The sequence below is a fragment of the Rissa tridactyla genome, chromosome Z, assembly GCF_028500815.1.
Source record: "Rissa tridactyla isolate bRisTri1 chromosome Z, bRisTri1.patW.cur.20221130, whole genome shotgun sequence".
Taxonomy (NCBI): domain Eukaryota; kingdom Metazoa; phylum Chordata; class Aves; order Charadriiformes; family Laridae; genus Rissa; species Rissa tridactyla.
In genome coordinates, this window is record NC_071497.1 from 84,494,737 (window position 1) to 84,516,265 (window position 21,529).

Genomic DNA, 21,529 nt, shown 5'->3' on the forward strand with positions numbered 1-21,529 from the left:
CACCACCTCGTTTTCACAGGGAGATGGGAGTTTCTCTCAATTAACTGAAGAAGGACAATTTCTCCTTCACCGGGAACACGTGCGTCAGGCTGCACGTATGTGCACAGCCTCCACTTCACTGCCAATCTCCACGGCAACTTGGTTTCCTGCCTGTTCTCCCGAAAGCTTGGTCTTCTGGAAGGGATGGTCTTCTGAGTGAGGACAGAGCAGACCTCCCTTCTCCTCCCCAACCCAGACGCAATGGATCGCCCTCTCTAACGCTACTCAAGTAGCCTAAACAGATGGTGTCACTAGTGATCAGCACTCGGAGCAAGAATATGGGCTAAGATCCTGGTGCGACACCCAACGCACTCCCCCAAACCCAGGGAGACACCATCTGCCTACGTGGTGTGGCCCAAACAAGAAGAAAGAGCAACCGAGGACTGAAGGGGACAGTCCGGTCCCTCCTCTGCTCCACCCTACGGCTGCGCGTTCCCAGTGTCTCCTCTCTGGGTTCTACCTACTGTGACCGCAGAAGTGGAGTTGGCGAGAGCCCTCCATTAGGTGGGATTCAGCATGACGTCGCAGCACGACACGCCCCTTCTCTCACCAAGCGCCGGTTTCAACAACCGTCCACTTAATACAACAGATAATACGCTTTTTAGTCCCCACGATAGACGACGTTATAAAACGTCATGCACGTTAGCCCTGATGGCCACACCAAGACCCGCTGGCCAAACGTCACCACGCGGCAGCTACCACGTAAAACAAATACAACTGCAGCCTGTATTTACTGTTTTGATTTTTTTTTTTTTTTTAATTATTACGCATAATAAATCTTTCACACAAAGTAACGAAAAGGATCCCTAAGGTGATACTTTACAGATCTGAAGGAAAACAAGAGTTATTTGTGACCGTGCCAGACCTGCAGACTTCAGGACACTGCCAGACCCACGTAACGCTCAAACTCTTGGAAGAGCCGACGGAGCTAGCACGGATTTCGGCATAAATCTTGGTCTGGCTCTGCTGTTTCGGCTTTGGATTGTAACTCCAGCTGTTTCAAACCAGCTGGGCCCCGGGAGCATTGCATATTAATTCAACGCACGAGGAAATTACGCGATCGGAACAAACCTGTTCCTTCTGCACTTCAATTCAATGTCATCGCGACAAGGGGGCAGCGAGAAATAAAATTCATTGTGCGACTCCCACGTCGATTCAGCAGCTGGCTTGACCTATTCTGCCAGATCGCTGCTTTACGTACCCTCTCGCTTTATAAAAAGCCCTTTCAAAGAAAAAATCGGGTGCCCTCCAGTGTGATGCCTGGTTGAGAGGCATTTGCTGGGGTTGAGCCCTCTTTTCACGGAGCGCTCCACTTCTGCTGCTCACCTCGACCTCGGGGCAGGTTCAGGTGCTCACGGGCCATTAAGACAGACGAAAACTGAGCCATTCCCAGCAGCTTCAGCATCCACAGTTTAAAAGTGCATCTTCAGACCGACCTTTCCAAAGGCCGGGCAGCTCTGCCGCCTGACAAACGCTCGCAGTCTTTTACTAAAGACGGAATTACAAACCACCGCGATAACCAAGAGGAGTCACTCCCCTGCGACGTTTGCTCGAAGACACCAAAAAAAAAAAAAACCTCCCCGGAAATCCAAAACACAGCGTAAACTTAACGTGCAGCTCAGTCACGGTTCATTCATTTCTCCTATTTTCCCAAGAAAAACTGCGTCTCCACTCTTACTATTGCCTTTTCTCAAAAGCTTCTGCCATTTTCAAGTCCGAAATGCTCCTGGGCTGTATACGACGCTTTGTAAGCTATATTGAAATAAATTTGGAAGGCTTTTTTTCTTTTTTTAGGCCAACATTTCCACGCGTGTAGGACTCAAATGGCCTTCCGCCTCTAAATAAGCAGATAAAAGGAAAGTACAATCCAAGCACATCCTTCAGGGAACTAAATGGGGGCAAGAAATTCTATTTCAAGCCACTCGAAGGACTGTCCGAAAGCAAACGGACCCGATTCTTCAGGTCAAAAAACCCAGACCATGCCGGAGCCGGCAACGAATACAGGGGGTTGCCACGTGTGTTTGGGAACTAATCCCTTGATATTCATGTTTTGGCATGCCATGCACCGGTGACAGTCCCCCCCCCCGATAGCAGCAGGTGGAACGGGCACCATCAGGAGCGCCCCCCCCCGGAGAAGAAACGCTCCTCAGTTTGAAAAAACGAGAGGTTCTTTCAAAATCAGGTCAAGCCATTTCTTTTGTTCTTCCCGCTGCAGGAACAGGTCTATCAGGAGAAGGACACTTTAAAACGACGACGACAACAACAAAAAAACCAACCAAAAAAAGAGAAGCGTTCTACATTCAGATAAATTTATACTTCTGCCATAAAACCTTTAATAGCAACCAGGGGATTTTCAACACAGAACTTTGCCCGGGATCCCCCACCACACACTGTCACCATGACGCACGTTTTTACAGGATGTTGGTCTATTTTACAATCTTATAACTATTTCCTTTGGAGATTTTTCTTCCCCCCTCGCCACACGCCCCATTTCCAGGAACGGCTTTTCGCACAGAAGCGCGGTAAAACGAGCCCGTAAGGGACCTGACTCTGAAAGCTGGTGTTTCTAGCCCTCTGTAGAGTATTTGCCAGTCAAACAACAACAACGACGACGACAACAACAAACAAAAGACTTGCTATTGAAAAATCCTCCCACAAACATTTGGACATCTAAATCAAGGGTTTTGAATCTGCCCGGGAGCTAATCTGATTAATACGCTCCTTGCTTCCTTGGCTCGGATGACACGGGTGGACACCAATTGAACGACCGCATCCCTGACAGCGCCACCGAAATGAAGGGCTGCGAGTGAAAGCACGGGATCAGGTCACCAGCAACCCATGGCCGAATCCAACAGACCACGGAAAGCTTCACCCAACGAAGCTGCCTCGCTCGAAAGAAACGAAAACACAAACGCTGCTTCCAAAGCAAAGTCCGCAATCTCTTTCCTCATTTACCCCGGGAAGTTAAAAGAACGATCAGGTTTGTGGTTGGTAGTAACATCATACCCCGTGTGTAAGGCCACATTTTCATCAAACAAGCTCTAGGTTATAGGACTATAAATACAAGGTTGCCTACAAGCCGTCAGTTCCTCACACCACAGTCCGTTGCCAGCGTGTCGGTGGCAATCTGCTTCCGAAACATGGACGTTGGACTGTACACTAGCAGCAAGCTTCATTCTCCGTAAGCTTTGGGGTCAGAGGGTGCACGCTGGAAGGGGTCACGTATTAACACGCAGTGTGGAGTTTCGGTTCCTGTAAGAAGACAGAGTTGAGTTGGCTTGGCCGGGGCATTTCCTTCAGCCGGAGTCCATAGTGAAGAGCTGGATGTCATGCGGGTTCCAGTACAGGGCCACGGCGGAGTTGTAGACCAAGGACCAAACGTAGGGGATGAAGAACTCCTCAGGCTGCTCCTCCTCCACGTACTTGAACTTCAGCTCAGGGAATTTCTGCAACAAGAAACCAAAGTCAGCTGAGGGAAGGTTTGCACGACTGTTTGCAAACACACAGCCCATGTAAACACCAAAGAAAGAGGTCTGGTGAAAAAAATAATGGAAGGAACCGAACCATTACGCCCAGCGGAAAATATTTACAGGATAAAGAGCTCATTTATAATTTCTTCTTCGAGCTGAACGCTACAGTGGCATGTTGTATTCGGCCCTTTTACCGTTGGTCACACTCAATTTGCCTGTTAACAAAGACCAAACATGTGAATCCTTGACATAACACAAAGGTCTTGAGGAAAACTGACATTTCTATCAGCCCCACAGAAGCTTCGCTTGCACGCGTACGGACCCGTATATTGCAGTTTTCCCTAAAAAGCATTTTGCTATTAATTGTACTCAGCTCCTCAGCAGGAGAATCCTTCGGAAAGGCCGCAAAAATAAATGAATAATTTAATAACAAACAATTGAATTTAAATAACACATAATTGAAAAGCTAAATAAAGAATAAACACAGGCTGTGATATGTTTTCGGGAACCCAGTGTTACAGCAAACCAATTTTTCCCATCTAATTCCCAAAGACTTTATGCATGTAGGAGTTTCCAGGAGATAAACGGCTCGTCCTCCAGGAAGCACGGTGGGAAGCGTCGCTCCACGGGTGGGCTCTTGGAGGCCGCTTCCGGTTTTGCTACAGGTCCTTTTGTACGTGTGGGTAGGTCATGACCTCCGTGCCTCGGCTTTCCCCTTGCTGAGGAGCACAGAGGACGACTCTAATGGCCATCAGAATGCAAAACCCTGCAAGCTCCCCAACGTGTCACGTATCTACCCCACCACTCCAGCCTCTAAGGCTGTAAGCACAAGACCTTATTGCCCATCCATGCGGATACCTCCGCCTCCTGGAAATCACAGGCTAGACAGCGTTGTTTCCACAAAAGCTCTTTTTCTATCTTTTTTTTCAGTCTCAGCTTTAAGCAAAGCACTTCCAGAACTAAGGCCCATCAGATGCGCTAGCCCAGCCCACCCCAACCGCCTCCCCAATTTTCCAGTTTTTCTCTCATTTCTGCGCTCCCAAAGCAGCAAACCCACCACGTCCGCTCTCGGTAAGTGTGCGTTTTGGGGAAGAGCTGAGCCTACTTTTGTACCGTGCTCTTCAATCATTTGATCTGCTTCTGAATGTTGCCTGTGCCAAGAGCTTGGCAGAGGCTCAGATAAAAGCCGCATTACAATGATCGCTGGGGTAAGATAAAACATGACCCATTTTATTATTTATAAGGCTGTGGCTAAGACTAAGAATAAACTCTATGGTGTGACATGATCAGAACAAGCACGGCGATGGCTGAGGAGCCTCTTTGCCCATTAATAATGAAGGGACACCCTATCATCTTTCTTGAGCTCCCAGTGTCCTGTTTCCTTGCGTTAGGGCACAAGAGCCTTCTGGCTGGAGCAGTCTCCTTTGAAGGGGCACTTCTTGGCCCACTTGGCTTTCAGGCTTATTTATTTAACTTCTGCAAACCCAGGTTATTTGTATTCTTGGAGTCAGAAACGATGGAAACTATTCTACTCCTTCCTTGTGTTGCTGCTCTTACTAGGGCAGTTTGATGCAACTACTCCAAGCCACAAAGGTGCCACCTGCATTAAGCTTTAGGAGGAACGTGTCTCCCTGGGACAGCTTCATTCAACCACCTGCTGTCTCCTATGTTGGCCTTTGAGCAACCTGATCTAGTTGAAGATGTCCCTCTTCCCATCCCTGGAGGTGTTCAAGACCAGGCTGGACGGGGCTTTGAGCAGCCTGGTCTAGTGGGAGGTGTCCCTGCCTAGGGCAGGGGGGCTGGAATGAGATAATCTTCAAAGTTCCTTCCAACCCAAACCATTCTATGATTCTATGACTGATGAGGACACATCGGTGTCACCTTCCAAGTATGCTCCAACGTGCTGGAGCTTCTGCGGTTTGGCTTATGTTGGGGTCAGGTCCTTCACCAGAGCTCTACTTAGCTAGATACCAATGAGGAACCATTTTGGCCACCAGCGTGGTTGTCATTATTGTACTTGATGACTTCAGAGCATGTGGGGAGCTCATCCGTACAGCAACCAGGAAGGAGGACAGTATTGTTTTCAGCCCTGTTATCTCTGTTTAAGGAACTAAGGCAGCTAAAAGATAAGGTTGTTAAAGGCACTTCTGCATCTAACTCCTGTTGAGTTCAAAGCCCAGAACCTCAAAGGTACATCAGCAAGTTTCATTTCCTGTGTCAGACGTGCAGTTTGTGGTGGAGCGGCTCTCCCATAGCCCTTCTGTGCCCCTAAACCATTTTCCACCACCTCTCTGCAACCTCTCTCCCCAAGTCTCTTTTGACCAGCCCGTTTAATCTTCCACATCATTTTGCTTCCTCACTCATCGGTGTCTTGCACCCATACTCACCCCCAGCTCTAATTTCCTGTCTCCTCCTAGCCTACTCTCATCCCCTACCCCCTTCCACTGCATCTCCACGGTCTCTCTAGCGTATCATTCTATTTTTCACTTGCCCGAGTTTTCTGTTTTCTCATCAGCCTTGTGAAACGCCCCTTTTCATTAACGCCCTCTACCCCTTCCCGTCTTGGCTCCAAGTCCTCAAGCTGCGCCTGCCTTCCCCCTCTGCCAGCCCATCCCGCCCCTCAGGACACCACCATCCTTTCGGCAGGTTAAGCCTCGCTCCAACCAAGCCCTCGCGTAGATTTTAATTATTATTTAAAAAAAAAAACAACAAAAAACCCAAACCCCGATACTCTATTCTGCTTATTCACAGTGTCATCTTCCCCGCTTGCCTCCTAAATGCTTCCTGCCTTGTGGTCAGCGTAGACAGGAACGCGTTCAGTTCGGCGTTGCATCAGCAGAACGAATGGTTAAACCTCATGATTTAACCACTGCAACATTTCCTAGCAGAGAAAAACCCTTACACAGCTGTCATTCTTCACCCCCAGGGTGGCTGCGCGCCAGTACTGCAGCGCGTAGTAATCCTTTTGGGAGGGAAGGGGCGGGGGGGAAAAAAAGTGATTAAAGATGCTAATTTGAGTTGAATTTAAACACAGATCGCTTTTTTTTTTTTTTCTCCCCCCACCTTCAGGGTCACAGATTGGAGCTACTGTTTTTGCAGACGCTCTGGGAGTCCAGAATGGTTCCACCAGTCTCTGGGACCATTCTGGATTCTGACGCAGCATAACAAACATCTTAAGCTTTAAATCAGTAGGTAAAATTGTATTGGAAATTCCAAGGGTTACGTTTGAGAGGCTCGGCTCTTACTATCCCGTCATCTCTCAGCTGGAAGGACGGCATAAAATAAATCGGAGAGCATTCATCTTCTCAGGCCGTAACAGTCACGCATTGATTTTATGATTAAGCCTTTCTTCAGCCTGATCAATGTTGCCATCTCTCGCGATCGCAGCGTAGCAATTTAATAATCAATTTGAGATTAAAGACTGGAACTCAACATACGCCTCGAACAGTCTGCAGGTTTATCCTGGGAATGTAGACAAGGATAAGGCGATCTTTAAGGAGAGTTATAATACGTGTTGCCACCACACACACAATTTCAAGTGTATTTTTATAAAAAGAAGGTAAGGAACGGCAGAAATGATCTTTTTCTGATGGTCGCCCCGAACCGTGGACCCAGCATAACTCAACGCATCGCTAACGAGACACGGGGAGTTTGACTTGCAGGTCAGTAATTCAAACCCAACTTCTTTAGATGACCGCACTCATGCACGGCTGCGTGGGGGCCGGGTTTTCTCCCTTCATTAAAAATGAGAAATCCTAGAGGTCCAGCATGGAGAGAACTCCTGCACCAGCAGCTTGTCTTGCGAGATTTACCACCAAGATAAAAACCTACCCACGCTGTTTCACTACTGGGGCGTTCGCTGAAAACAAAATTTGTCGACATTCAAACCCATCAAATTTAAGCAACCTCAAAATGTTTCTGCCTCATCGGACTGACTTTAAAACAATTTCTAACAGCAAGGGTTAAACACCGTGTAAAAAGCTTGACGGACGCCATAAAGCTTTAATTTTTTTGGACAGGTGGTAATTCCAGGAATGTTTAAAATTCAGTTCTGTGCCGTTTATCTCCTGCCTGCTCTGCTTCTGCTCAGGAGCCTTCGCCATGTGCTGCAGACAGACAGGAGATGACACCAAATGAATGTTTCAGGAGAGCTGTAAAACAACCAGGTCACAGGAATCTCCGAGCGCTCCCGGAAAACCACCGCAGCCAGCGGTAGCGAGGGTTTTATCACCGTTAACAAAATTCCCAAAGTGGCACGTCAAAGCAGCAACGGAGAAACCCATTTTCTTCTGCTTTGCTGCTGCCGCATCCAACCCTCATCATTTGTTCCCCAGCTGGTGACACCCAAATGAACCTGAGTTTTAGCGCTTTCTGAAAAGAGGGACCACTCTAAGGCATCGTAAACGGTAGCGCTAATAATAGAGGAAAAGTCTTGGCGTGGGATAAATCATCCCTTTTTTTTTTTTTTTTTTCCCCCTTCACAACCCTAGTCGTTCAGCTGGATGGTGGCGGAAGACGTACAAGTTCTTCGCTACCCACACACTTCTCTACTGCAGTTTTTAAACCCATCGCCCTGCCCTAAATGGGTCCAGCGGAACCGTTAGTTGCGTTTCTCTCCGGTCATCACCGGAGCAGAGACAACCCCAGCGAGTTTAAAAGAAACCGACCTGAGACGGTACTTGAAAACTCGAGAGGCGGAGGTAAGGCCAGGACTGGGACGGCGCAATTGAAATACAGACACGGCTTATCAGCTCCGGTGATTCAACCTACCACAGCACCCTATCTTGTTTTCTTCTGCCAGACAATACAGAAGTCAGATTTCGCGGTTGGGACGAGGGTATAAACTAGACAGACCCAGACCTTTGCCGACTGTCTGCGCTGTCAATCATTAGATTCGATGAAAAACCACAGGAAGTCCGATGAACAGATGCAGAACTGAACTGCAATAACTCCCCTACCGCAAAAGTTCAACAACATCGGGGTTTTTTTGGTTTTTTTTTTTTTTTCCTTCTTCTTCCTTTTTTTTTTTTTTTTTTTTGCCGTTAACGATTAGGAAGATCGCATCAGGGCCAGCCAACAGCACCTGGCTGGGCTCCAGGCAACTCAGTGGCGTGCGAGCGACAACAAGACTTGAGCCATACATTAAATAAAAAAAAAAAAATAAAAAAAAAATCCCCTTCCCTTCACATATAGAACCATCAGAGCTGCAACCGTCAGGCCAGCGGATGATCTCCACTCAGATAACACAAGCGAGGGCAGATGGAGCTGCTTTAAGAGGGATGGAGCGAAGCTGTGTCTTCGCTTCTTCACCGATCTAGATGTTTTACTGGACGAAAAGCAGCCCTCGTCAAAGAAACGGGGCAGTCACTGTGGAAAAGGAAGAAATCAAAGAAGTGGATTAACGTAAGACTGGGGAATCCTCTTTTCCTTGGTTAGAAACGCTGGTTTCTCAAAGAGCAATCCAACGCGAGTCGGTATTTTCAAAAGCAAGCGACTGGTTTAGGAGAAAAGTCCCATTTCCACCGACGTCTGAACACATCTGAGAGTCAAATTCCCATTAACTTTCCAGCGATCCGAAGCTTCAAAGTCTTTCTGAAAACAGGATTTGTGTGCGTTTGAAAAACTTCCCGTGAGTCTTCTTTGGTAACTTAATGACGCGAAGGCAAATTAACGTGTTTCATATCGCTTCGGGTAAATTTAGTAGTATTGCCTGGGGAGCATCTGCAGGATCAGACCTTATTAGCGAAATACATCGACCGGCAAAGAAAAAAAAGTATAAAACAAGGGCTCTGATTCGGCATCGTCCCGAGTCTTTATCATAGGGGCCATAACGAATATTTACCCCAGCAAAGTTTAGTTCCACAACTTGCCGTGCACCAAACGTACCAACCCGTAAGGAGTCTGGGCTGGGGAAGAATATTTAGATTGGTTTGCGACGTCCACGATGCCACTTTGAAACCTGGTCCCCAAAATCCCAATCTGAGTCAAATTAACGGCTAAAGGTCTTGAAAACAGCTCAACAGTCATGCCTGGTGCTCATGGCACAGATATACGCATGTAAACACCGACAGATTAACATTTTATGGAAATATGAGCATTTAAGTGCTTTGACAGAGCACAATTTACGGAAGAATATTTCTCACTACTTCTAAAACACTGACAAGATTGAATTTTTTGCAATGATTTAATTCTTCCGGGGAGATAATGCCATTTTGTCTTTCTCTGGTTCTCTTGGCGCCTACAGTGCTTCTCTTTGACTTCAAACAGAAAGTCTCTGTGGCTTTGGTGAAATATCTGTATGGGCTACACCACACCCGCCCGATACCATCTTCGTCTCTCTCCTTCTCGGGCTCGAAGCACAGACAGAAGCCCAGCAGAAGATGATGGTGGGGAGATGAAGGAAGCAAACAGGAAATCTGCTAGACTAAGCACGAGCTGCACATCTCGTTCAAAGCTCTGCGTAAGGAATAGGTGCAAATTTAACGATGGAGAAGAAAACAGCGGCTCGGAGGGCGTCAGGAGGTTTCGAAAGAGAAATAGAGAACTCAAGACGACAAGAAGAGCTTCAAAACAATCCCATTTTTAATGCCCATTTTAAGCAATTGCAAGAGCTTGTAGCAGAAAACAACATTTTTCTCCGGGAGTAGAATTCGTAAGTAACCCATACTCATCTAATGAGATACAATCTTCCTGCTCCAGAAGGGCAGGGAAGTTTATCTACAGAGAGACGTCTGTTTTAGCACGTTACGATCATTGATACGAGATTTCTGCTTTCAGATGACTCGGAGCAAAGGTTTGCGCAACTACAGCCGCAGGAAAATAAATGCTCAGGGAGCAAAGAGTGAATGTGCACCACAAGCTGTTTTTTATAGAGTACTGAGAAGCCAGGTCAGTTTTGGAAAAATCCACCAAACAGCTGCGCCTAGATGTTTATTGGTAAAGACACAATGATTTAAAGAAGTGAAAGATTTGCAGTAACCCTGCCAGGGCGCAAAGTTTTGCAGAGTACTACACTGCTAAAAAGAAAACGATCGCATTTCTTTCTAGGATAGGTTGGCAAACGCTGAAAGCTTTAAAGTCCTTCCAGAGTCAGGGATGCACATCCACACTCACTTGTTTCTCTTTCATACGGCTAGGAAATATTGCTGATAAATGTCAATAGCTCCAAATCGTAGAATGGTTTGGGTTGGAAGGGACCCTTAAAGACCATCCACTTCCAACCCCCCTGCCCTGGGCAGGGACACCTCCCACCAGCCCAGGTTGCTCCAAGCCCCATCCAAACCTGGCCTTGAACATCTCCAGGGATGGGGCAGCCACAGCTTCTCTGGGCAACCTGCGCCAGGGGCTCACCACCCTCACACCAAAGAATTCCTTCCCAATATCTCATCTAAATCCCCCTCTTCCAGTTTAAACCCGTTCCCCTCGTCCCATGGCTCCCCTCCCTGCTCCAGAGTCCCTCCCCAGCTTTCCTGGAGCCCCTTTAGGGACTGGAAGGGGCTGGAAGGTCTCCACGGAGCCTTCTCTTCTCCAGGCTGAACCCCCCCAGCTCTCTCAGCCTGTCCTCCCAGCAGAGGGGCTCCAGCCCTCCCAGCATCTCCGGGGCCTCCTCTGGCCCCGCTCCAACAGCTCCGTGTCCTTCTCGTATTGAGGGCTCCAAAGCTGGATGCAGTACTCCAGCCGTAGAAATTACTTTTGTTTTCACACCAAGTCGTTGATCTGTACGAATTCCCAAAGCGCTGTACCAAAGTACCAATTTGAGCCTAGGATGAGGCCAGGTACCCACTTCAGGCTGTCCTGGGGGCACCTCAGAAACATCTGACTCTGGGCTCCTTCTAGACAGGACAGTAAATAAATTGGACCACTGCTCAGCAGCTTCTTCAGCAAACCTGGCTGAAAAAGTGCCACCTGATCCAGAGGAAATCCCCAAAGCTGTTAGTTGGAGAAAACAGGCGGATCCCAGCTCAGTTTGGGGGATTACTGTGTCCACCTGGAGAAATTTAAGACTGGGAAAAACAGATGAAGAAGAAGATGAAAGCACAACTCACACACTATGCGCTGTTAAGCGTCCTTAACCTCTAGGAAACGTTGCACGTATTATATGTATATAGTCACAATTCAAGGATTTACAGTTATAACTACGATTTCCTCGCCACGTGAGGATGGTTCTGTATACCACGCCGTCGAGATGGATACGCGTCTTTGCAGAACATTTCCAAGATGACAGCTCAACAGCTAGGAGCCAGACAGAGCTTTGACTTGCTGCCAGACCTGAGGGAGACGGGGAACGGCGACAGGAACATTACAGGGCTGCTCGCAATGCTGCAGAAAATACAATATGTGCTGGCTTTGCCAAATAATAAGACAAAAAGGACTAGAGACTGATATATGTAATTATACTTTACGCTTGAGTACGAAGGCATGATGTGTAGATGAGGTACGACCAACAAAAACCAGAACTTTCAGCCAACTTCAGGACTTTAAAAATGCAGAGGCCTTTTAGAAGAAAGAACATAGGCAGAGGATCTACGCAAAAACGGAACCATCTCAAAATGACGACAGGTAAAAATGAGGAAGGTTTTAAAAATGGACATAAAACTAACCAAGAAAAGATTTAAACACGCAGACTGAAGAAAGCTGCTGGCCTGACTCACAAAAATGGTTCTAGTGCCTGACCTCGCTCGAGCGCTCGCGATCCTGTTACCTACGCACACCACCTACTCGGGTAAATAAGCACAATCCTTCTCATGCTTTTGAATTTAGGGAATTAAAATCTGAAAACCAGAGTAATCCCCGGAGCTATTTCTCAGTAGCATTAAAGGGCAGCACCGCACAAACGGGGACGAAGAACCTGTCGACTCCAAAATTTTTTAATCAATATGAAGTGGATGTAGAAGCCTTCCTACCGTGGGATTTGCCGAAAATGCACATTTCCTAACAGCAAACCCTATTTTTACCAGTGCTAAGGAAGATGCAAATGACTCCAAGCCCTGGCTTCCTGCGTTTCAGCTCGCAGCCCATCCTTCTCTAGGATAACGTGCAAAGCTTTACACGGCAGCGAAACCCAGGATGTTTGCAGCAAACATTTTGGTTAAAACTGGAATGCATTTAGAAATCGCTCGTTCCGTGCCAAATTTATAGAGAAGATTTGTACAGTTGCTAAGAAAAGGTTCTAAGATTAGGAGTAGATTCTGGACACTTTACTCTGCTAAAACTCCCAATTAAGTCAATGATGCTCAAAGAAGGACACCCAGGAATTTAATAAGTCAACCTTATGAAGACTTCCCAACCCAACCCTCCCCCCCCGCCCCCGAACCCATTCTCCCTCCAGACAAAGCAAGCAGATTCGAGGCTGAATTTTTTTTTTTTTCTTTCCAGAATTTTATGAATGAGACAGTTGAAAATCTGCCACTTCTCAAGCATGCAAAATGTAAACTTTCAACAAAGAAATTGGCTTTGATAATGCAGTCGGAACCTCTCGCTTACTTTTGCATATTGGGTAAATCAAGGGGAAGGGGAAGGGGGGGGGCGAAAATCAACTCTTTGAAGGTCTTGAATTGGGCAAAAACTTAAGCCATCCTAAATCCATATGTGCACTGTTTGGATCACTCTGCCAAAGACAGAAAATGGGAAGTTTAGCGAGCACGTGAAGGCAGGGGGAAGATCCGTTCTGCACCGTCAGCCAGCAGATCTGGGAGAAGCTGAGATGCTTGGTGCCTCCAGAGAAGGCTCACGGTGCCTTTGGAGCCCCAGCATCACCCAGTCGGTGGGGAAACCATTACACAAAACAAAAAAGGCTTTTTATGGTTCAGGACTTGCCAAAGATCAAAAGGATTCCTCCCACGCAATTTGATTACTTGCAACAAGACGGAGGAACTCAAAGGAGGGGAAAACAGGGGTGAAAAAGGCAGTGTCTCCTCTTGGAGATATCACAGCTAACGAGAAGCCTGCTAGGTAAAGATAGCAGAGAAGAATTAACTCACGTTTCTGGGCTGCTCCGACTTCTGGGTAAAAGTTACAAACCTACGTTCCCTTCATCAACCTTTTTTTAAAGCAAAACCAGTACTATAAATGCCAACCAATACTCCAGTTGTCGTGTCAGAGACAACCATCTGCTCATTAGTTTCTGAAAAGCGAATCGCACGCTTTTAGTCTCCCCGACACAATTTATTGAACTTTAACAATAAAGAAAAAGGCACCTGAAACGTTTTCAAAGGGCCTGCGAAGGATATGAACCGGGGCTAGGTTTGGAAAATATCCCGCTAAATAATGGAATATATACCAAGATGTGTAGCGATACACTCAAAGACACGGCGAACCTACTCTACGTAGATCCTAGAGCCAACTTTCTATTTTAGATTTCTAGCAGCGAATGCTACCGTTTAAGTCACAGCAGCTGTTTTTGATAGCAGACTAGTCTAAAAGACCAGGAATGTTGTTTATCGTGGAAATGCTTCGCGCTCCAGATAACATCACCGAGGATTGCTCCACCTAGGCTAACGCACCACCCCCTCGTCCTAAACCAAAGCCCAGATAAACTTCTACCTACTCCCACCAAAAAACCCCAGCCGTTGTGCAAAGAAAAACTCTTGCCATGGTGTCTGCCACGCAATATCAGCCACGCAAAACGAGCCCAAGGTGTTTGCTACCGGTGTGGCAATGAAGGAAACCATTAAACTTGAAGAACATGACCCACATTTTGGTGTTTTGGTAAGGCAACAGAGCAACCACTCTGCCTTGCTGCAGGAGGGACTTGCCTCAGGAACTCTGTCTGGACAATGTCCAACTTCTGACCCAGTAACATGTAAATATTAGCCTTTTCTCACTTCTTCATACAAATTGCCATGCCCGGGGTTAGCTTTTTCTTCCCCCACCCTGGGAAAGGAGCTGGAGCTTTCACCGTCCGTCTTTACAGACACAGTCCCACCTTGAGCTTGCTGGTGGAGTTGGTGGCCACCTGTGAAGTCTCCAGCACTGATTTTCATAGGATCACAGGATGGTTTGGGTTGGAAGGGACCTTAAAGACCATCTAGTTCCAACTCCCTGCCCTGGGCAGGGACACCTCCCACCAGACCAGGTTGCTCCAAGCCCCAGCCAACCTGGCCTTGAACCCCTCCAGGGATGGGTCAGCCACAGCTTCTCTGGGCAACCTGGGCCAGGGGCTCGCCACCTTCAGAGTGAAAAACTTCTTCCTAATATCTCATCTAAATCTCCCCTCTTCAATTTTCATCTCCTTGCTCTTCAGGCTTTGCGATGGGAAGGCACTGAAGTATGTTGACAGCGTAAACCACACTAATTTCCTAGTTAAAGGATTGTTCCTTTTGGAAACTACCTCTCCGAGACCTCTCTGCTGCCCTAATACAGTCTTGGGATTATTCAGTTGAAGCACAAAGGCAGAGGATCGCGAGGTCAAGATGCTGTTTTCCCCCGCCTGCCTCTTTCAACCAGAACTCAGAGTTAGTACAATGTCACAGTTGTTTGTTTTCTCCTTTAGTTGCGTAGAACATATTCCCCCAACACAAAAGGTGGCAGGAGAAGAGGAGAGTGATTCAGTTTGCATATTTTTCCAGTGACAAGGTCCCAGGCATGCTTTCACTGGAAATTGGTGCAATGCTGCAGCAGCATCCAAAACATCCCACCAAGCCAAAAAGAACATAGCTTTGGACAACTGGGACCAAGCTCCTCTCCGTTATCACCGCACTGGGCTCCGAAACGCCCCCTTGACACTGCGCATCCACCAGGGAAACAAGACCCCTCTCCCCGCTGAGTTTAACACCTTCGGTTCGCCTCGCGGAGGCCGGTATTTCCCACACATCTCGTTTTACGAGGTTTGACTTTTGCACAAGAGCAGCCGCAAAGACGAAGAAGCCCGAGCCGACATCCTCCTCCGGTCCCTCCCACCCAGCACGGCGGCGGGGCCGCACGCCAAGCCCCAACATCCTTCCCCCCGCTGAGGAAGACCTCCTTTTGATTTTTTTTTTTTTTTTTTTTTTAATCTCAGCAAGCCAGGCCTGTAAATATTACACACACACACAAAATATAAAAATGATAACAATGACTTAAGAACAGAGACAGACTTGCTGTCACCAACCGTTAACTCTCAGATCAGGGCGGCCTAAGCGGACCCTTATCTGCCCGAGGTTCAGGACATGCTGACTAACACCCCCATTTGAGGCTGTAGACCTTTGGCTCCCTAATCTCCCCCGACTGGAAAACGTACCCCCCGACGGACACACTCCCCTCTTAAGTATTTCAAGCCTCAGCAAACAGGCAAAGCGTGCCGGGAGATGAGCAGCGCGGCCCCGCTACGCGCAGGAAATCCAATTGACTTGTCTTGAGGAGCGCAGCACGAAACGACAGTAAAACCTCTCCCCAGCCATAGGGACGCGGTGCCAGATTCCAGCCTTATCTCTGCCGGGGCTGCGAGCCGAGGAATCGGTGCCAAATGTGGACGTTTAGGCTCTTTCTTTTGCGGATGTGGACTTCACAGCTTTTTTTTAATTTTATTTATTTTATTTGCCCTAATGCTGAGAGTCCTGTGAAGACAGACTCAAAGCCGGGGGGGGTTAAAGCTGACCTCGACATATATCCAGGGTGCCTTAAATGGATTTTTAGCTTGTTCTTTGTTCTATATTCCATTCTATACTCTATATTCTATTCTATATACTCTGTGCTCTATACTCTATATTCTACACTCTATATTCTATTCTATATGCTCTATATTCTATACTCTACATTCCGTTCTATATTCTATATTCTGTTCTATATTCTATTCTATATTCTGTTCTATACTCTATATTCTATGCTCTATATGCTTTATACTCTACGCTATGCTCTATATTCTATTTTCTATATTCTCTTCTATATACTCTATGCTCTAGACTCTATATATTCTGTGCTTTAGACTCTATATTCTACTCTATATATTCTGTCCCATATTCTATTTTATATTCTGTTCTATGCTCTATATGCTTTATACTCTACGCTATGCTCTATATTCTATTTTCTATATTCTCTTCTATATACTTTATGCTCTAGACTATATTCTATACTCTATATTCTATGCTCTATATGCTTTATACTCTGCGCTATGCTCTATATTCTATTTTCTATATTCACTTCTATATACTTTATGCTCTAGACTATATTGTATACTCTATATTCTGTTCTATACTCTATATTCTGTTCTGTACTCTATATTCTATACTCTATGCTATGCTCTATATTCTATTTTCTGTATTTTACTTTCTATATTCTACTTTCTATTGTATTGCATTCATGGGGGACACGAAGGTTGCGACAGCACGTTCACCTTCGCTTCCGGAAAAAAGCCCTTACCAAGGACCGAGGCAAGCAGTGGGTAGGAGGAAGAAGGGGACGGCTACTAACGGGTAGGACAAGGATGCCTTCAAGGCCGACGACATCTCTGCGGGTCTTGCAGCTGGGCAACGGCATCTCCCTTGACTAAGTATGGGGAGTCAGAAGCTGACCGCATCCAAAATGCTTGGCGTCTCTGTGCTTGGCATCCTCCTGCAGCCATCATTTTAAAAAGTAGCACCCTCCAATAGCAAAACTGGTTTTTTTCCTAGGGCAAACAAACATCAAAAGGGCCCCAAGTGAGCTGCGCTTTCACTTTTGCAATAACACGCAAAAATCACTTGTGTTTTCGGATTTACCGTGCTTTAGATGTAGTATTTCCAGATCTGTTCGCCGTCGCTGACCTTCACTGTATTGAGACCTCCTGTTCTGCTCGAGACGGTCTGTAGGACACGAATCAAAGAGTTCTAGAGCCCCACCTCAGGCTGGGGAATTTTAGAGGTCATTTATTCATAAATGCTATTACGTCCCTTTGTTATCCAACGTATCTGCCCCCTTCCTCCTCCTGCGTTCAGGTCAGGATTGTTTACCCCGGTGACAACAATCAGTCTTTGCTGGGTTTTAGGACAGAGCTTGTCAAAACCTGACGGGACGGATAAGCAGGAGGAATTCAAATAAAGTTTTGCCGCCTGACTGCGAGCTCAGAGCTACAGGCACCACTTGAATCTCACGGGTCTCACATTACGGACACCGCACAAACGTTAAGGGCTGCGCTCTTCTGCTCCACTCCATAGATACAAAATTTCCTGCTCCGATTTGGAGCCACCAGTTGCTCATACCATCCAGCAGACCTTCCTTCAGTGAGCCATCTGATATAAATCTCTGGTTTCCTAACTGTAAAAACCAATCCTTGCTGGAGTTTTTGATACCTAACGCTCTGCGGCAGAAGAAGGGAAATCTTCCTCCTGGAGCTTCTGGGTGCTGATGCAGCATTATCAAGCTGGCAAGTTCTCACTGTCTGTCCTCAAGCCAAACCCAGCTCAGGAGCCACAGGTTGATGGTTCTCCCCATCATTTAAAGATCTTTTGTGATAAAGAAACGAGTACAAATTACCTCACTGGCATGCAAGGAGTAACTGCAATGTATGTCTTGCAGGACTCCCCATCTTTCCTCATCTCCCTTGCTATAAGAGCCCGTGGTGGCTGGAAACAGTTAGCACCTACCTAGAGCATTAGTACGGTCATTATCACAGAATGTTTAGGTTGGAAGGGACCTTAAAGACCATCTAGTTCCACCCCCTGGGCAGGGACACCTCCCACTAGACCAGTTTGCTCAAAGCCCCGTCCAACCTGGCCTTGAACACCTCCAGGGATGGGGCAGCCACAGCTTCTCTGGGCAACCTGGGCCAGGGGCTCACCACCCTCAGAGTGAAAAACTTCTTCCTGCATCAAAATCCCTCACCTTTCAGTTTTCGATGTGTTTTGCATGTTCCACCTGGCACTTGGGTAGAAGAGAGTATGGTGTATATACACATTAAGGTAAGGAGTCAACCTGAGAACAGGGTCAAGAAATAGCATTCCTTCTTTGCAAGCTCTGATTGTGGGTTGAGCGCTACAATCTCAAGAACCTTTCTGGAGCCCTCAGCACAAGAAGGATGTGGACCTGTTGGAGCGGGGCCACAGGAGGGCCATGAAGATGATCCGAGGGCTGGAGCACCTCTCCTATGAAGACAGGCTGAGAGAGTTGGGGGTGTTCAGCCTGGAGAAGAGAAGGCTCCAGGGAGACCTTACAGTGGCCTTCCAGTACCTGAAGGGGGCTACAGGAAAGCCGGGGAGGGGCTGTTTGCAAGGGCAGGTAGCGCTAGGACAACCCCTGCTTTAAACTAGAGCAGGGCAGGTTTAGATTAGACATTAGGAAGAAGTTCTTTCCAATGAGGGTGGTGAGACACTGGCCCGGGTTGCCCAGAGAGGTGGTGAAGGCCCCATCCCTGGAGACATTCAAGGCCAGGCTTGATGAGGCTCTGAGCAACCTGATCTAGTGGAAGATGTCCCTGCTCACTGCAGGGGGTGTTGGACTAGATGGCCTTTAATGGTCCCTTCCAACCCAACACACTCTACGATTCTCTGATTCCATGAACCACAAACCCAGCCTAAGTCCACGTGGACTCAAGATTCAATGCAACCATCTGATACTAGATAAAAAAAAAAAAATAAATACGGCTACGGGAAAGGCCTGGTGACCAAAACCAGCCGCCCTCTGAATCCTAACAGCAGAGTCCTCAGCAGCGAGGCTGACAGACGTGAGAAATCCCCTGCTTGGCCAAGAAAAAGCCATCTACATCCCTAACCATCCTAAGGCAGGAACAAACAGCCTGTAAATCAACCGGAGAGCAGCACTGCAACTTGTACCAAAGGTTGTGACAAAATTAAAGCCAGTATGGGAATGCAGTTGAGGCAGCCATCAGCTGACAAAGTACATTTCTTCCTCATTCTCACTTCTTGGTGTAGTTGCTGTAAACATTCAAGACGTTTCTCTAATTTATGCGCTTAATTAAAAGATATCCATAACATTCCTGCTGTTTACATTTAACCCAAGGCTGCAATGAAAGCTGTAATTTTGTCTGGGATTTATATTCTGTACTCCAATTTATTTCGATTCCTTGATTTAAACATACACACAGAAGTGAAAATGTGTCAAATCATGAAAATGGAAAAGATTATACTCCATTATCTGGTTCATCTGTCAACCAGGGCAGAAATCTTCTGAGGACTGTTCTTCTCAATCTGCCACATGTTACGGAAACTTAATTTAAGGGACTAATTCGGAAAAGGCAGCTGAACCTTCGGTTGGATGGGTATAATTGGAAGTTAGTTATATGACTTTTTTTTCCTTGTGTTCAGTTTTTCACAACTCACCAAATCTTGCACCTTCTGGGATAAAATTCTAGGCCTCCACCACATTATATATATATATATAATTTTTATTTTTTTTACAAAGGTTAATCCTTTTTTTTTTTTTAAATGGAATGAGGAAAAAAAAAGCGTTTTTTTTTTTCTTTTAAATCAAAGAACATAATAAATTCATTTTAAATGCAATTTTTTTTTCCTTCTCAACCACCCCGCCTATACCGAAGGTTCGCCGTAGAAAACGAACACACGGGTTGGAAATAGCTCTCGACTGAGGAGAAAATAAAAAAAAAAAAAAAAATTAAAAAAAAAAGTCAAGAGCGTTTCAGCGTAATTTTACTTTGCTTTGACCAAAGTTGCAAGATATTTGGAAACAACACGTCATGCACATGCAGCGCGTTTGGCACTGGACTTTTCATTAGCCTCCCAACATATGCGCTGAAGGAAGGGAAGGCTGCGCAACACGTGCGGAGCAGATTTAGTCACGGCGAAAAACGTAATTAAAAAAAAAAAAACCAACAAAAAAGTCTAGGGCGGCTTTCTAGGGTACGGAGGAGGGAAACTTGGGAAATGTTCTTTAGCTCGAGCAAATGTATAGCTCCTAAGTTAATAGGGGATGGGCTCTGGCTTGCAGCCCTCCTGTAAGATGTCCTGGATGGGGAGTTACGGGCTGCTCCCAAGCGCTGGGCTCCTGCCAAACTGCCGGGAAGCCAGCAAAGCTCTGCAGCTCTGGGCAGGGAAGGTCCTCCGCGCTTTCTTTCCAAAAAATGGGATGAGGCGGGAAGGTTAACGGAGTTCACATCACGCGGTGAGCAGAACGGAGGTAGCCTGGAGAAACGTACACGCGCACCAGGTTGTTTACCGGCCGTCGGAGATGCGTTACGATGGGGAGGCGACTTGGAGAGTCTCACCCTGCTTTCCCATCCTCTCGTTTCTTCAGGGCTTTCTCTCTGCCTTGATATTTTATGTGTCTTTCTTGTAGCTTCCTTAAACCAATGAAGTCAACAAATTCAATGTAGCTGGAGACAAAAGAACCGCATACACAAAGACAGACTCCAACCTGGTCCAGTGGGAGGTGTCCCTGCCCAGGACAGTGGGGGTGGAACTGGATGATCTTTAAGGTCCTTTCTAACCTAAACCATTCTCTGATCTTATGTTAGAATCTGCGTAAAGTTTAAATTCTTCTGCTCAAAGTCTCTACTTGTGCCCACCCTTCCTATAAAAGTAAGAGAAGGACCCTAGCTCTACATGTGCCACTGAAAAATTAAATTTAGGGAACATTTTTTTGTTTTTAAGTTGCACAGCTAAATCAAAGCAGAGGCACTGACAGGTGACGCAGCGTCTCGAGAGCTCACGTGGAAAAAGGAGATTGTTGCTACACTCACTTCCAGTCGCGTCGGGTATTTCACAGCGCAATGAAAGGCCAAGGCCAGACTTCAGTAGTGCATAAAGAATTATCTGATGGATGTCTTTTGGCAACCCACGCTCCTTTTGGTGACTGGAGTTTGTATGTCACCTCCCGACCCTTCCCCTCCACAAAGTTTGCAGAGCATCTAACATCAGGCCCCCCATTTATCACCACCAACCTTGTGCAAGGATGCTCTGCCATCTGGAAAGGAGCGGGAAGGAAAACATTCCTCATCCTAGGTGACAGTAGGAAAACGCCACCACTTACCACTTTTTATCTCCTCCAATGCAATATTCCTAACAGCGCCGGGTGCTGCTCATGGCTGCAAAACAGCCGCCTTCTGGGTAAGAACCGGTTGGGGCATCTTTCCCCCAACACGGGATGACGATGCT

At 46.7% G+C, this 21,529-nt stretch overlaps 1 protein-coding gene across 7 annotated transcripts in view; it reads right to left on the bottom strand.

Moving 5' to 3' along the window:
- Positions 1-2,344: 2,344 nt before the first annotated feature.
- Positions 2,345-21,529, bottom strand: part of LOC128903096 (dymeclin) — a 240,240-nt gene continuing 221,055 nt past the window's right edge. For all 7 annotated transcript variants that reach the window (XM_054187006.1, XM_054186999.1, XM_054187002.1 and 4 more), the window contains one exon: positions 2,345-3,485. In XM_054187006.1, the coding sequence (XP_054042981.1) occupies positions 3,336-3,485 (150 nt within the window). In that variant the 3' untranslated portion in view covers positions 2,345-3,335. The remainder of the gene's footprint in view (positions 3,486-21,529) is intronic.